This window comes from Electrophorus electricus, chromosome 21 (genome assembly GCF_041902795.1).
Source record: "Electrophorus electricus isolate QZ-2024a chromosome 21, ASM4190279v1, whole genome shotgun sequence".
NCBI classification, from domain to species: Eukaryota; Metazoa; Chordata; class Actinopteri; order Gymnotiformes; family Gymnotidae; genus Electrophorus; species Electrophorus electricus.
In genome coordinates this window covers 18,895,246-18,912,500 of record NC_137517.1, presented here as the reverse complement: position 1 = coordinate 18,912,500, position 17,255 = coordinate 18,895,246, and the positions used below count along the sequence as shown (strand labels likewise).

Genomic DNA, 17,255 nt, shown 5'->3' with positions numbered 1-17,255 from the left:
TAATATAAATGAAAACACTTATATTAAGAGGGGGAAGAATGATCTTGACCAACACAGAACGGCTGTAATCAGCCTGACACAAAAGAGACTCTTCGTTTTGTAGATATAAAAGGAAACCCTGTAGCATGGACCACAACACACACAGTTGAACATTGACCCATTCATTCAGCTGTAGCACCAACCTCAGTCTCTCTGCTGATCACAAGCTCAATTCACAGACAAAACCTCCTCAACAAAGGACTCCCTCACACTCACGCAAACAAGACCAACACCTACCTCCCTAGCAAAGGACCCACTACCACATGAATCTGTCGTAGTAGCAGAGAGACGGCGTGTACACAACAGGTCTACAGTCCTAGAACAGCTCACAATCTTTTATTTTCTCCTATTAATACTGCATGACTATTTAAAAATTAATCCCATACACAAATCTCAGAAACAGGTTCACAAATTCAGCAGATTAGTGAATCAGTGTCATGATCCCATCGCTGCATTCGTTTTCTTTCTTTTTTTGTTTCCATCCTGGTTTTCATCTCCATGTGATTCCTTGTTTTGGTTTCGTTAGTTCAGCCCCTCGTTTAGTTCTCTGGCCTTCATTAGTTTCCCCTGTTCCTCGTTTCTACCTTGTTAGGTCGTGTTTTTAAACGCAGTGTTTTCCTCAGTGTCTTGCTGGTGGTTGTTCTAGCCGTTATCTGATCATTGTGTTTGTACTAAACCGTTGTCTGAGCTCTTGTCTTGTTTCACGTTTATTCAGTCAGTGTTCTGGGTTCTGCCTTGTTGTCTGTGTATCTGTACCCTGTTTTCTCTCCGTTTGCCTGTTGATTTATTTTCCAATTTTCGTGTTTTTCTTTCTGTTTAATATATTTCCTGGATCTGTTCGTATTGGTGCTTTGACCCTGGACTGTCTTAACGACCCAGATTCTGGATTTGCTCTTAATAAATCTCGCTCTTCTCAGCGTCTGCGTCCAGCTCTCTATCGCTCCACGTTACACAGTGTGTGTTCATTCTTCATAAACCTTCTACACACTTAGAGAATGCTGGATAGGATGTCCATAAGTAACAGACACTGTGGAACTGTGAAACAGCAGTGGTGAATCTGCTCATACCACAGCACACACCACTGTCCAGCGAAACATAAATCACTGACGCCCCCTTGTGTTTACAACCTTCAGCGCTCTAAAGCACTCTAATGATGGTTTATCGTGACAGAGTCATGTCTTTCACTTTTGTTTAATTAGGGTGCTTGTGAAAACAGCAGTCATTTTCCCCACTCCGTTTGAAGCAGAGTTTAGATGTACATTTATTCAAACCGTTATCTAGCATGTTAAGGTGTTTTTATTAAATGAACAATTGTACATAGTGGTAACCAGCATGTTAAGGTGTTTATGGTTAAATTAACAATCATACTTTTATTTTAATTGTGTCTGAAATGTTTTGCTCTCATGTGTTTTCTTTAATGAATAAATGATTTCATTGTTCATATTCATATGTTCCCTCTTTTATGTTTATAGTGCTGATTTCATTGGTTCAAGCTGGACTTGCTCAAGGTGATTTATATTCTGTTTATATATTATTTAAAACCCAAACTGCCATTACTAACTCTATTCAGCTATTATATGAAACATGGAATGATGGAATGATGGCATTAGACATTTATGAAAATTTGCTATTTTAAATGTATTAATTTACACATTTAGCATTTTAGTATATGTATTTTATAATTGATGGATTTATTCAGTATTAAAAACGTCTACAGGACCAGACAGCAGTGGCTTGTGTGGCGGATTTAGGTTTATGTCTGTGTAATATATTTGTTTTAACCTAACTGAAAAAAACACTTTGGGAATCTTGGCCATGTGCACATATTGGCCACTAAAGGGCAGCAGGTGATAGATTTTAACAGAAGGAAGACAAAGCAGATCATAAAATGTTTGATTTTCTGAATAAAAGGAAGCTGTCATATCTATTACAGGACATGATTTATGTGCTCCTAAATTAATGGATTTATTCAGTATTAAAAACATGTACAAGATCAGACAGATGTGATTTGTGTAGTAGATTTAGATTTAGATCTGTGCAATTTATTTGTTTTTAATGCAACTGAATGAACAATTTAAATGTTTAATGTTTCTGCAGGTCATGTTAAAGCTGTTGTGAGTGTAAGTCCTGATAATCACGTGTTCAGAGGAGAGACTGTGAGAGACTCTCAGAGCTCACAGATCAGTAATGCTGTTACATTAACTGTGTCAGGTGAGCTTGGACTATGAATTCGGCCAATAGACATTCATAGCAAGGTTGTTATTGTGTGTACGTGATTTTAAACACAGAGCATTTTATATTTGCTGTGTTACAGAGAGAGCCCAGGCAGTACTGAGTGTGTCTCCACAGAGCTGGTTGACTGAAGGAGTCTCAGTGAGTCTAAGCTGTGAGGTCAGAGACTCCTCTACAGGCTGGAAATTCAGCTGGTACAGAGCTGTTCCCTACAGAGAATGTTTAACTCCAGTAACAGACATTCATAGCTACGTGAGGTATTGTGTTGAGATCCTCTCAGACAGCAGCAGAGGAGCTGGAGGCTCCTACACTCTCAGTCCTGCTGCTCTACATCAAACAGGAGTTTATGTGTGCAGAGCAGAGAGAGGAGAACCAGCCTATCAGACACAGTACAGCAACACACAGCCACTATGGATCACTGGTGAGGACATACAACAGTGTGTGTATGTGTGTGTGTGTGTGTGTGTGTGTGTGTGTGTGTGTGTGTGTGTGTGTGTGTGTGTGTGTGTGTGTGCGCGTGTGTGTGAAACATCAGATAATCACATAAATACAATCAAAAGCCTAGCTAGATGTTATTAACTAGATATTATTAAAGCAGATTTCTATTATCAAAGGAGGCATCAAACCGGTTGTAATCTTTCCATGTTAAATGTGTTCACTACACTCTTGCTATGATAAAACAATAACAATAACACATGTGATGTATAATTTCTGTTTCTAAGGTCTGTCTCCTCCAGTCTCTCTGATCATCAGTCCCAGCAGAACTCAACACTTTAGTGGTGACTCTCTCTCACTGAGCTGTGAGGGACAGAGTGACTCTACTGGATGGAGAGTGAGACGATACACACACAGTGGGAGTGTGTCAGATTGTTCATCAGACTGGGGATCAGTTACAGGATCTACATGCACCATCGGATACCTCTACACATCCCACACTGGAGTGTACTGGTGTCAGTCTGAATCTGGAGGGAGCAGCAATCCTGTTAACATCACAGTGCACAGTGAGTCTGCATGTATGCACTCACTAGTTAAGCAGAAAAGGAAATGTTTGATAACTATATTATAGTTCACAATATATAGAACTATCAGTTACTGACTAAGAAAACTGTTAAGTAGAGTTAATAAGAAAAGCTGTTTAACATCTTCTCAGTGTGTGTGTGTGTGTGTGTGTGTGTGTGTGTGTGTGTGTGTGTGTGTGTGTGTGTGTGTGTGTGTGTGAGAGAGAGAGAGAGAGAGAGAGAGAGAGAGAGAGAGAGAGAGAGAGAGACGTTAGTCTGCTTTCCAATAATTGGGTGTATTGTGTGTGTGTTCTGTGTCCCTGTTGTGTAATACTCAGTATTAATGCTGGAATCCTTCTCTCTGTAAAAGATGAGTAAAGTGTTTTCTCTGTTCTAGATGGTGATGTGATTCTGGAGAGTTCTGTCCATCCTGTGACTGAGGGAGATCCTCTGACTCTACACTGTTTACTTCACCCCACTATCACATCACACCTCAGAGCTGATTTATATAAAGATGGATCACTCATCCAGACCCAGAGTGCAGGAGAAATGACCATCCATACTGTCTCAAAGTCAGATGAGGGTGTCTACTACTGTAAACACCCAGAGAGAGGAGAGTCACCACACAGCTGGGTCTCAGTCAGAGGTCAGAATCTAAAGATTTCACATCTTTATTATTAGACCAATTTAACCAGAGCCTCAGATGTATGTTGGCAAGAAAATAATTTTATAATTCTGAATCTTGGAGCAGTAATTCTGTCAACATCACAGTGCAGGGTGAGACTCCATGTAGTGAAATTACGCTTGTACTGAGTTTACCGTGAACACCATGAACACCATGTCCTGTCCCTGACTGAACTTTCTTCAGTTTATATATTTGTATTTTCATATGCATTTGAGTATTTGAGACTATGTATACACATTAGTTACATTTAGTCATTCAAGCCATGTAAAGTAACTGTTACCCATCATTTTTAAGAGACAGAATAGATGTTTTCTACATAGTCTATCCACAGCAGAAACAGGAAATCAAATTACAGTAACCCAAGTATTCAAGGAAACATCCCCATCTTGTGGTGTGAATCAGTATTTACATAAATGTAACATAAAGCGTTCACATGGAATCCAGTTACATTAATTAAAGATTAAATGTACATGTAATACAATCATTTATTATAGAAAAATAAAATGCCATTATATTGCTGGATATATTGTAGATAACTGGTTCCAGTGGCGTAGTATCTATTTGTAAACTAGGGGCCATTTTAATTCTAGGACTGGCTGGGAGTGTTTTAGACAATAAAAACATTTGTGTTCATTTCTGTTGACTTTAAGAACCACCTGTAATGTCACCACATTACTCCTACTGTACCATCACCACATTACTCCTACTGTACCATCACCACATTACTCCTACTGTACCATCACCACATTACTCCTACTGTACCATCACCACATTACTCCTACTGTACTATCACCACATTACTCCTACTGTACCATCACATTACTCCTACTGTACCATCACCACATTACTCCTACTGTACTATCACCACATTACTCCTACTGTACTATCACCACATTACTCCTACTGTACCATCACCACATTACTCCTACTGTACCTTCACCACCATTACTCCTACTGTACCATCACCACATTACTCCTACTGTACCATCACCACATTACTCCTACTGTACCATCACTATATTACTCCTACTGTACCATCACCACCATTACTCCTACTGTACCATCACCACATTACTCCTACTGTACCTTCACCACCATTACTCCTACTGTACCATCACCACATTACTCCTACTGTACCATCACTACATTACTCCTACAGTACTATCACCACATTACTCCTACAGTACTATCACCACATTACTCCTACTGTACCATCACCACATTACTCCTACAGTACTATCACCACATTACTCCTACTGTACCATCATCACATTACTCCTACTGTACCATCACTACATTACTCCTACAGTACTATCACCACATTACTCCTACAGTACTATCACCACATTACTCCTACTGTACCATCACCACATTACTCCTACAGTACTATCACCACATTACTCCTACAGTACTATCACCACATTACTCCTACTGTACCATCACCACATTACTCCTACTGTACCATCACTACATTACTCCTACAGTACTATCACCACATTATTCCTACTGTACTATCACCACATTACTCCTACTGTACCATCACCACATTACTCCTACAGTACTATCACCACATTACTCCTACAGTACTATCACCACATTACTCCTACTGTACCATCACCACATTACTCCTACTGTACTATCACCACATTACTCCTACTGTAGCATCACCACATTACTCCTACTGTACTATCACCACATTACTCCTACTGTACTATCACCACATTACTCCTACTGTAGCATCACCACCATTACTCCTACTGTACTGTCACCACATTACTCCTACTGTACCATCACCACATTACTCCTATTGTACTGTCACCACATTACTCCTACTGTACTGTCACCACATTACTCCTACAAGTGTCACATTACTGGACAGAGTGTCCAAGGTGGTACTGGATGGAATAATTAAGTGACTCACAGTCATGGGTTCACGTTTTACCCTCCAATCACAATCAGATCCCACAAAATCTCCAGATAATCTCCACAAAACACAGTGATTAATGGATTAGAATGCAGCATCATGTGTCTAACCTGTTTGTTATAATATATGTAAATACAGAGTGACTCCATGAAGACACTGGGGGTCAGTCAGCTGTAACATGCAGTGTTCTCCATCTCTTTCCACAGATTTACCCACAACTACACTGACTGTGGAGCCTCAGAGTCCTGTGTTCACTGGAGAGTCAATCACTCTGAAGTGTGAGGTTCAGGGTTATGATGGGTGGACATATCAGTGGTATAAGAAGATATCACAGAGTCAGTGGACTACAGTGTCTCAGTCTGTGTTTGACACTGTAAACAGAGACACTCTCACCATCAGTGGAGATGCTGTAGTTAATGGGGATCAGTACCAGTGTAGAGGAGAGAGACATGACAGACCAACAACATCAAAGAGCAGTAACATTGTTACCATCACTGTACATGGTAAGATCACTGCCACTTAATGAATTTAACAGCTATTGTATTAATTTAAATTATTGTTTTTAAATAATTTAAACCATTTGTAGTTAGCAGCATAATTCACACTCCATGTATTGTGTTTTCTGGGCACAAGGAAATTAGAGCTAGACTGTAATTGCAGTTACACTACATGATATCAGAGCTGTAATGTAATTACAGTTACACTACATGGTGTTCGTGCTGTACTGTAATTACAGTTACACTGCATGGTATTAGAGCTGTACTGTAATTATAGTTACACTGCATGGTATTAGAGCTGTACTGTAATTATAGTTACACTACATGGTATTAGAGCTGTACTATAATTACAGTTACACTACATGGTGTTCGTGCTGTACTGTAATTACAGTTACATTACATGGTATTATAGTTATACCGTAATTACAGTTACAGTTATCATAGTGTTATTATGTCATTACAAACTTATAATGGCCCTTAAAAGTGATACACAAAATTTATAACAACAAATCAGCTCTGTTAGAGCAGGTGAAACACTGAACAGGGCTGTACTGTGGTCCTGCAGGACTTTTATTTTGACACCACTACTTTAAAGGCATTTGTTTCCCCCCTGCACTACAAGACCTGATCTCACTAATAGCGCCCCCTTCTGTGTTGAAGAAGAGAGTACACAGTGACCTCACATAGTCTGGAGCAGAGACTTGTGACAAATAATTTTGATTCATGTGATGTTTTTGTTCCCATGAGTTCAGCTGGTGATTCCTCCTCTCTTGGCCTGGTTGGTTTGACTGTGGGACTGAGTTTGGTCATGTTCTTCATCTTACTGACCCTGCTGTGGTGCTACAAAACCAACAAAGATCTGAGATCAGCTGCAGGTCGTTTATGAATAGTTTAAATATTATATGTTTGTATAATACACATCATGAAACCTTTTATAGTATTAAACATTTTTCCTTTATTTCCATGTTGCCTTGGAGCAGAATCTCTGTGTTGCTGTACTGGGAGTCAGTCAGACATCAATCAGACATCAGATCAGACCCAGAGAGAGTCAGGAGGTGAGGGGTGTCAGTCACACCACTGCACACTGCTCAGACCATGAGACAACAGCAACTTTCCTTATTAACAATTAACTTAAAGCTTTATCTTCTCTAAGACAATTTAAATAATCCTTCATCACTTGTGATTCATTCTCTACTGTGTCCAGTAATCTACTGTGTCCAGTAATCATTTATGAAATGGTCTTTTCCTTTAACCCCAGAAGCTGCCCACATATATGACACAGCTGAGCGAGCAGACAGGAGCAGCACAGGTAACGATTTCATTTCCCACTGAGTGTAGCAGTGAAAGACTTGAACAGAGTGCAGCTATACAGTAAAGCCCAGAAACCTCTTGTAGTAATAAACACAGTGTACTCTGTGATAAACACACTGTACTCTGTGATAAACACACTGCACTCTGTTTCAGATGAACCTGCCGACGACTTCAGTGATGTCACTTATGCTCAGGTCATGAAACATAACAAGAAAAGCAGGAATAAAGGTACAGCCACATCTCCCTCACACTGGGATTTAATTCACAACTCACACACAACATCACTCTATTATACATATAAGTATCAGGTTCTGTATAACTACACACTGGAGAATACAGTCTGATCTACATCACTATTGTATATATATAAGTAACAGGTTCTGTATAACTACACACTGGAGAATACAGTCTAATCTACATCAGTATTGTATATATATAAGTAACAGGTTCTGTATAACTACACACTGGAGAATACAGTCTGATCTACATCACTCTACTGTATATATACTACTATATATATCTACTATATAATCATCACATGAGACAAAGGAAACACATGCTGGTCTCCAAAAGCAGCAGCAGTGCATTGTGGGAAAGAAGTGTGTATGATGAGATGTTATTGGTTGATTGGTTAGAACACTAAAGGTCAGTGAGAGGTCACGCCTGTGTTTGCTTTGGTTTTGTTCTCTGTTACTGCAGACACTGGTGCTGGACCCAGTGAAGTCATTTATGCTGAGGTCGAACTGAAACCAAAACAGAAAGCAAAGAAAAAAGAAGGTACATGAAAAGGAGAAACTTTAGTCACCTACAGCAGTGACACATCAAGATACAGCTGACCTGAAGAACTCTTAAGATTCTACGTTTTGATTCACTGCTTAGTAACTGTGTGCTTAGTTACCCACTGTAGGTTATTCAGGTCATGTTGTGTTTAATCATTTGGAGGGTTGGAGTTCTTCTTGTGGTCTAATTCAGGCTCTTTTGTCCCTACTAGAGAAGAGCAGAGTGGGGGCAGACACTGTATACTCAGAGCTGAGGCAGGACTCACACAAAGGTCAGAGCTCCAAGATCTATGGTATGATTTCAGAGGTACCAGGCTGTACCGAGCCACTACTGCACCCAAAGACCTAAAGGAACACTATAACTGTTCATAAGAAGACCTTAAACCAGTCATTCAAAACCATTTAACAGTGAAGGAAACAGAGCTGAAGCCAGTCAGCAGATATCACTCCATAGAGTGCTCACTGATCTCCACTTCATTCATTACTGTCAGTACCAGCTGCTGTGGTTGGAAGATTTTTAATAAACATGACTCAGTGAAAAAGAAGCCAGTGTTAATTTTAAACTTTATTTCAAGTGAAACTGAATATCAATGCAAAGTGACTTCTGCTCAGATTTATATTAATTAATAAACAATCATGAAACATGTAAGAGCCTTTCACTGTTTATGTGCACAGAACTGAACCTACCAGCTTTGTTAAATATAGGACAGGTAGTGTGGAGCTGAACTGACAGTGATTCTATGTACATTAAACAGAAATAATGACTGATCCTAATGAATGTTTTCAAATCATCTTTGTCAAGGTTGTTGAGGAACAGCAGAGACTGCTGGGAAACAGAGTTCATTCTCCTGTGTTACTCCCTCAAGATTCTACAAGACCAGGAGTTTAAACCCTCTTATCCAAGTATTCATTAATTTATTTGGTTTAAACACATTTTAAATGATCATGTCAGATACTCATGTCTACAACAGGAAGGTATTTTTATAACAGATGGAGATGTAACAGGTTGGAGGTAAAATCTCTTACAGTGAAAGTGTAGTTTTACCATAAGGAACATACTAGTTTCACTCTTAGTGTAGAAATGCTTTATAACATTAGAATTGTTTTGCTTGTGTGTTTTATCATGTGAATCTAAATATGAAGTGTGCTGGTTGTAGCATAAACATTCCAGGAGAATCAGATTCAGTGGTGTTGGAGTTCCTTCTCTGTAGAGGTGATGAGTGTGTGAGTTCTGTGGGGCTTCACAGCCAACAGACCTTCTGTCTTTTCAGCTGTTCTGAAGCTTGTGATTGAGTGACTGTTTATCTTTGTGTGTTTGTTACTAGAGTCACTCAGAGAGATACATTATGCTCCACTTTTTAACTTTGATCCAAGATTTTTTTTTTTTTTTTGCAGTGTTATGTAACTGCAGCACCTTGTAAATTAAAGACCTGGAGATTCCTGGTGATCTTCTGTAGTGAGCCTCACTAGGGTTTAACCCTAATCCTAATCCTGGTGATCTTCTGTAGTGAGCCACACTAGGGTGAAGGAATCAATATGTATTTGTTTTATTTTGAGATTATTTTTTATTAAGTTTTATATTATGTTTGTGTTTCTGTACTTTTCTAAATGTCTCTGTAACTTTTCTGTGCCGTGGTGTCTGGTATCAAGATCAGGAGGTGATGACTCTCACGAGGTGATGACTCTCAGGCCTCATTCATACCTCTCTCTATCCATCATCCTTCCTCTCTCCTCTTCCTGTCTCTCTCTCTATCATCCTCCTCTCTCATCCTCTCTCTGTCTCTCTCTCTCTCTCTCTCATCCTCTCTCCTCCTGTCTCTCTCTTTGTCTCTCTCTCTCTCTCTATCCTACTTCTTCATCTCCTCCTGATCTCACTTCTGTGTTGTTGAATTAACTACTCATTGTTAGGTTAGCACCCTACTTTTTGATGAAGAAAAATCTGATCTGAAGTTTTTATATGTGCACAAATAAACATCAGACTCTGAGGATCAACACAAGCTCCTGACTCTTCATTGCTGAATTTCTAATCCTAATCCTAATCTTAATCCTAATACTGATGATTGTCATGATTAGTCCCTCCCATCTTCCTCGTTCCATGTTTTCCTTGTCTTGTGTATTTTAGTTCCATGTCATAGTTTCGTTTTCTCCGCCCCTCGTTTGATTGCTTACACCTGTCCCTCGTTTCTCCCTTGTTAAATTCATGTATTTAAACCCTGTTGTGTTCCTGGTATCGATGCTGTTCATTGCATGTTTATCTGAGTGGTTGTGTTTCTTTGTACTCTGTGCCTTCACGTTTCCTAGTCTTTGTTATAGCCTGCTTCCCCTGTTTGCCTTTGTGTGTTTTGTTTGTTTAATCGTGTATCTCTGTGCTCTCTGTGTTGGTAATATGACCCTGGACTGCTACAACGACTCAACAATGAGGGAACACAGAAGCTGGAAGGGACTAATCATGACAATGATGTTCTCTAGTGGGCAACACCAGTGAGTCTCAACACTACAGACTGAAGGATATGAAATACATATCACGGTCAGTATCACAGAACTGGACTGTCCCACCATTACTAATGTCACCAGAACCACCACTATTACTATTACTCCACTGGTTCAGGAGGACACTACCTCTGGTCACCACAGATCAGCCCCACTACAGTACTGAGCTCCTCCCCCTTGTCAATCACTCCATCGTGTTGCACCCTTGTTTGGTAATTAGTATTAGTGTGATTAAGCATTTCTTGTTGTGTAGTTTAGTTGGGGAGTCTTACTGATACAATGCTGAAGCGTTCTTTAAGTCTTTATCAGTCTAACAGGTTTTTGAGCTTACCTTTGTCTGTTACTGTTGCTTTGGCTCCCTTGATATTTTATTTCTTCAGGCAGTGTTAGCTCAGTGGTTAAGGTACTTGACTTGTAATTTGAGGGTTGTGTGCTCGAGCCCCACCACTGCTAAATTGCTACTGTTGAATCCCTGATCAAGGCTCTTAACCCTCAATTACTGAAGTTATATTCTGTCATAATTGTAAGTTGTTTTGGATAAAAGCATCATGGTATTTTTGACCTATGCCTGCTGTTTCAGATTGTGGTACTGGATGTGTGTTTAGGATTTATCCACCACACATTAAACTCACTCGGGTTAAACTTTGGTTCCTCACATGTTTTCTGGTCTCGTGTGTGTGTGTGTGTGTGTGTGTGTGTGTGTGTGTGTGTGTGTGTGGACGTCACTTTCCTTTGTTGTCAGGTCTGGTTTTCTTAGTATGTGTCTGAGGACACTGAGACTCAAAACACAACATCTGTAACCCTTTTAACTGGTTGGATCATTTTATTGATGTTTTAGTAATACAAGCCTCTAGAGATTATATTTAAAATAATTTAATTGGTGTTTTTCTTTTGTTTTATTATTATTTACTGGTAATGCAAAAGGCAAAGATGTGCTTCATGTACCTTGACCAGATGCAAATGTTCTGTAAAGCAACATTCATGAATTTGATAAAATTGTTATAAAACATTTATAACTTTACTTAGGGTCCCTTTGATATACAATGTAATATTTCATGTGCCATTTCACATAAATATTTAACACAGTTCTTATACTGTATAACATGTATGACGGTTCTGGGTGAAATACATAAATAATCTCATTTGAACTTACAGTGATATGCTCTCCTATTTATGGAGAATTACCCATCGGCCACCATTTAGACAAGTGTTAGTCACCTACTTTAGCACAGTGCAAATTCAGTCATCAAGCTCATTATTTTCCACTGATTTTTGTAGCTGTATAATCAACCACCTTGTGGTTTTGGTTATGTTTACTTCATGATCATTTTCATCACAGACATGACAATGGTTTTATTTCTTGATACCAGTTGAGCATAAAGTCAAATTGCCATTGGTGTCATGTCACGTGGTTCATAGCAGAGGCTTTAATTTCCCGTGGAACTTTAAAAAGTGTTCTGATTTAGAACGAGCAAACGTGTAGAGTCTCACGCGGACTGTCCTCGTGCACAGATTGGTAACGGTTATAGAGACGTCGGCGTACCTGTCAATGCTTTTCTGAAGTAGGACAACTCAAGATATTGTACCGACCAGAATCACTGGATATTCTAATACATTTCAGACATAAGCCTCAATATTATTGGAATTAACAAATGTTAGATAGACCTTATGTATTTTGTACTTCAAGGTATCAGCATTAATTCCTGTATTCTAGTTCGTTGGTATGTTGAATTCTACCCTACTGTACTGAAATGGAATATTCTATGAGTAAATGACAAAGCACTTTTGTAAGATGCTCTAGATAAGGGTGTCTGCTAAATGCCGTAAATGTAAAGACAAATGTAAATGCCCTTTCTGCTATATACAAGTACACAGCAAAAACGAAACAATGTTTCTCCAGGACCATGGATCTAACATAAAACAAGTACAACAGCCAATACACATGAGTGCAAACAATACAATACAGTGCAATAATGTCATACAATAAATGCAGGACAGGACCAATACACAATGAACAGACAGTGCCTTTATTTTGACCAGTACACAGTACTGGGAATATGTAAAGTGGGTTGTGCATAGGAGTTAGTGACATGCTACACTGAACATAGCAGTCACCGGTAGCAGCCAGAACAGTTCAGAGTACTGTGCTAATTTAGTACATTACTCTGTGCAAGACTGCAAAAGAAGTGCATATATGTGTGTGAAGTTTGACTTCAGCATCTTCTCTGATACAAAACCTGTGTGTGCGCGACTGTGTATAAGCGCATGTGTGTGCGCGACTGCGTATAAGCGTGTGTGTGTGTATAGAAGTGTCCATTTGCTTGGAATTGGAACTGGAATTAACCAGAGTTCAGGATTCTGATGGCTTCTGGGAAGGAGCTATTGCACAGTGTAGAGGTGAGGGACCGGATGCTGCATAACCTTTTTCCAGATGGTAAAAGGGTGAACCGTTTGTGTGAGGGGTCTTCCACAATGCTGGTGGCTTTTCGGATGCAACGTGTTGTGTAGGTGACCGTGATGGAGGACAGAGAGACCCCAATGATCTTCTCAGCTGTTCTCATTATTCTCTAATCACTTGCGGGTCTTGCGGTCAAAGACGGTGCAGTTCCTAAACCAGGTAGTGATGCAGAAACAGGGGGAGGTCCACGTCCCAGTCTTTCTCGTGCAGCAAACAAAACGTTCTCAGCTTGGACTTTAAGGTTTGGTGAAATCTTTCTAAAGCACCCTGGGATTCAGGATGGTGGGCGCTAGATACGCTAGATAAGGAGATGTTTATTTTGTAGAGGGGTGATGTCAGGAGATGACAACGTAATAAAAATAACATTTTGGGGCAGTGGGAGCTCAGTGGTTAATGTACTTAAGCTGTAGTTAGAAAGCTGCTGGTTCAAGCCCCACCACTGCCAGGTTGCCACTGTGGGGCTCTTGAGCAACTGAGGATTAAGGGCCTTCAAGTTGTACTCAGTCATAGTTGTAAGTTGCTCTTTATAAAAATGTCAGATAAATGTGAAGACTGAAGGAGGTGTGTTGGAACCTCCCGTTCTGGAGATGTTCCCTCTACCCAGCTGTCGAGTCATCAGTTTAGTCCTTGTTCAAGTCTCTCAGATCCCTACAAATGACACACACAATAGTAACATGTGCATAAAAGTGAAGACATTGCTGCCTGATACTTTATAAAATTGTCAGCTGGCAGTAAGTTACCAGAGTTCAAACATTCAATCTCACATGTGAAAAGACTTCAAGCAAACAGAACAATGTCCTTCCATCTTCAGTATTTTACTTTAGACTCTCACTCCTCTGAGACTGCATTCTGGCTTCTAGTTTCAGTCAGAGCTGTAGAAAAAACATTAAACACAGGATTCAAAGTGTAGGTGTTAGAAAACTCCCCCTGGTGTTATTGGATTATTATTTAATAAACCTTTATTGCTGTTTTGGTCTTGTAGATCAGAGAAGGGGAAAAAGTGTGTCTTGTCTCTAATGCAAGCAACATGTCGACAGTTTCAATGATTGTGGGGAGAAAATCAGGATTTTATTAAACCAGCATATAAAATCGTTTTAAATGTCTGTTTACAAAAGTATAAACTATATATAAAACCTAAGTTGTTGGTGGTTGTGGTTCCCATGGTAACCTGTATTGTTTTCATTCATCTCTCTGCTCTGTCGTGACTGTGTTGTTTGGCTCTAGTTAGTGTGTGTATTTACACTCATGTTTCTTTTAGTATTTGCAGTCTTGCCTAAAGTAACATTTTCTGGTTCCAGTCATTGTTCTCTTCACTCTTGTTTTTAATTACTGGTTTCATGACCATGTGCTGTTTTTATAAACCCTGATTTTTATAGATTACACATTATAGACACTTTACTGCCATGTGTCCTGCTTGTCTTTGCAATATTAAGAGTCATGACAATGGAGAAAGTCATAAAAACACACAGAAGAAAGACCAACCTTACGATGCGCTTTCAGATTCAAACAAATGTAAGATTGGTTCCTCTTTTCTTCCAGTGTGTGTAATGTGTGTCTAAGAGGAAGAGTTCTTACCGTGAGCTCTGTAGCATTTGACTCCCAGCACGATGGACACTAGCAGATATGGAGAGACTGCCAGGAGACTACTGAGCCGACTGAGGATGGAGAATGGAGCTTCTGAATGGGACAGAGCTGATCTCACACACACACACACAGAATTAATCACAGCTGAAGAGCTACAGTGCTTCTGTGACACAGTTAAAACTAAACTGAGCAGCAAATCCAAAGAGTTTGTAGGAGCAGGTTTTCTAGAAAAGGGAATCACACAACAACAATGGACACTTAACACTTTTATGACTGAATAATAACGATTCATAATTATGCCTGACTGGATATTTTACTATATATCAACTCAGAGCTCACAGATAACCAACACCATGTTTTCTATTATTATAGTCTGTCAACTGATACTCACCAGTAAACAGACCTAAATCTACTACACAAGTCACTGCTGTCTGGTCCTGTACATGTTTTAATGTTGAATAAATCCATTAATTCAGGAGCAAATAAAGCATGTCCTGTAGCAGATATGACAGCTTCCTGTTATTCAGGAAATCAGACATTTTATGATCTGGTTTGTCCTGTTTCTACTAAAATGTTATTGACTGCTGCCATCTAGTGGCCAATATATGCACATGTCCAAGACTCCCCAGTACATGTAGTGACAATCTAATTTTTTGGCTTTAGTAACTTTTACTAAGGGTTGATAAGCACTAATATTTCATATTTTTGCTGAATATATCAATGATACATTTTATTTCTACGGTGGTTATAGACCGTAACCTGGTCCTCACCAGTAACGTTTACCCAGAGTGCATCACTGTAGTGTGTGTAGTAGACTGGGTTTCCTCTGCCAGCTCTGCACCAGTACTGGCCTCCATCAGAGGGCGCCACTGAGCTGATGGTGTAGGAGTTTGCTGCAGTGTTGGTCTCATTCTCAGGGTTCTGTGTGTGTCTGGACCAGTAAAAGCTCCATCCAGCAGACTGGTCCAGCTTACAGTGCAGAGTCACTGGGTTTCCCACCAGTGCAGCTCCTTTAAGGCTTGATGTGAGTTCAGGTGTAGGTTTAACTGCTGATGGAGATGAAACACAGTTCAGGACATGTAATGGCAGAGCGCATAGAGATATCTATGAAATAAATGACTAACATTCTCCGATTACAAATAGATGAAGTATTTAAGTAGTTTAAATATATTAAAATAGATTCTCAGTACCATGGTGCAGCAGTATTGAACCAGTAGATTAATCAACAGACTTTTAATTAACTGTTTATGTCAGATTTGTTTATAATCTGATTAATTCAGTTGTTTTCACTTTATTTAGAGTGTCTGTAGATATTAATGTCATGATTAGTCCCTCCCAGGTTCTAGCTTGCGTGGTTTCCCTGTCTTGTGTGTTTTGGTTCCATACCTTTAGTTTAATTTTCCTCCTACCCTCATTTGATTGCTTGCACGTGTCCCTTGTTTTTACCTTTTGGTTCTTGTATTTAAACCCTGTCTTGATGCCGGTGTTTTTGCTGTTCATTGTTAGGCTTGAATGTGTTTGGTTGTTTTGATGTTTTTGCAAAGCCTGTAAGTTTTCACTCCTTGCCTTTGTGTTATCTTAGCCTCCTTGTTCCCTAGTCTTTGTTATAGCCTGCTTCCTGTTTGCCTTCATGCACTTTTGCTTTGTGTTTCCTAGCTTTCGTGTATCCTAGCCCTTGTCTTGTTATTCATGTGTCCCCATGCTCTCTGTGTTGGCTCTATGACCCTGGACTGCTTTAACGACTCTGATTCTGGTTTTGCTCCTATTAAATCTCGCTCTTCTCCACACGTCTCCTTACCGCGCAAAGTTTCAGTTAACCTGATAAGTCGCTGAACATGTAACAGGTATAATACATACCATCTTAGCATACATAACAAGCTGCTATAGACATGCTGTTAACATTGTTACTGGATTTTAACTGGACTTTGAGATGGGGTTGGGGTCAGGATTACACTCCAACTCATTCACATGTGAGTGTGATGGTCTCTCTACTGAATATTTTTATACAATTATACTGCACAGTCAGAACCAGCTCAGGTTCCATTGTAGAAATCACACAGTACTTAAATTCTGCTTTTATGTTCACCTCTCAATAAGATCATGTGTTGGAATCTTATAAAACCTGCTAAAACTGAACACTGGCTGCTGGTTACTGAGAAGTACACGTCTCTCTGCTCCAGACTATGTGAGGTCACTGTGTACTCTCTTCTTCAACACAGAAGGGGGCGCTATTAGGGAGATCAGGTCTTGTAGTGCAG

At 39.6% G+C, this 17,255-nt stretch overlaps 1 protein-coding gene and 3 long non-coding RNA genes across 6 annotated transcripts in view; 3 read left to right on the top strand and 1 right to left on the bottom strand.

Annotated features, from left to right (window-relative positions):
- LOC145652937 (uncharacterized) overlaps positions 1-2,195 on the top strand; it is a 3,229-nt gene extending 1,034 nt beyond the window's left edge. The window contains exons 2-3 of the long non-coding RNA XR_014119221.1: positions 1,512-1,547; positions 2,137-2,195. This is a non-coding gene — a long non-coding RNA (uncharacterized LOC145652937). The remainder of the gene's footprint in view (positions 1-1,511; positions 1,548-2,136) is intronic.
- Positions 2,196-2,198: 3 nt separating this feature from the next.
- On the top strand, positions 2,199-6,519 carry LOC145653023 (Fc receptor-like protein 2; the record flags this gene model as incomplete). The annotated part of the gene is made up of 6 exons (XM_081704906.1): positions 2,199-2,250; positions 2,354-2,692; positions 2,994-3,272; positions 3,667-3,915; positions 6,085-6,213; positions 6,512-6,519. Coding segments are annotated over 6 exons (1,056 nt in total), but the record flags the coding sequence as incomplete, so codon positions are not given.
- A 1,328-nt stretch (positions 6,520-7,847) lies between these two features.
- On the top strand, positions 7,848-10,809 carry LOC145652909 (uncharacterized). 2 transcript variants are annotated; one of them, XR_014119180.1, is made up of 4 exons: positions 7,848-7,914; positions 8,386-8,463; positions 8,678-8,737; positions 9,268-10,809. It is a non-coding gene; the product is annotated as an uncharacterized LOC145652909 (long non-coding RNA). The 2 variants fall into 2 exon arrangements; XR_014119181.1 differs by having other exon boundaries at positions 8,678-8,758.
- Positions 10,810-12,966: 2,157 nt separating this feature from the next.
- LOC145652914 (uncharacterized) lies at positions 12,967-16,041 on the bottom strand. Of its 2 annotated transcripts, XR_014119193.1 has the most exons (4): positions 15,768-16,041; positions 14,989-15,105; positions 14,178-14,285; positions 12,967-14,061 (listed from the first exon to the last, which is right to left on the bottom strand). It is a non-coding gene; the product is annotated as an uncharacterized LOC145652914 (long non-coding RNA). The 2 variants fall into 2 exon arrangements; XR_014119192.1 differs by having other exon boundaries at positions 12,967-14,285.
- Positions 16,042-17,255: the final 1,214 nt, after the last annotated feature.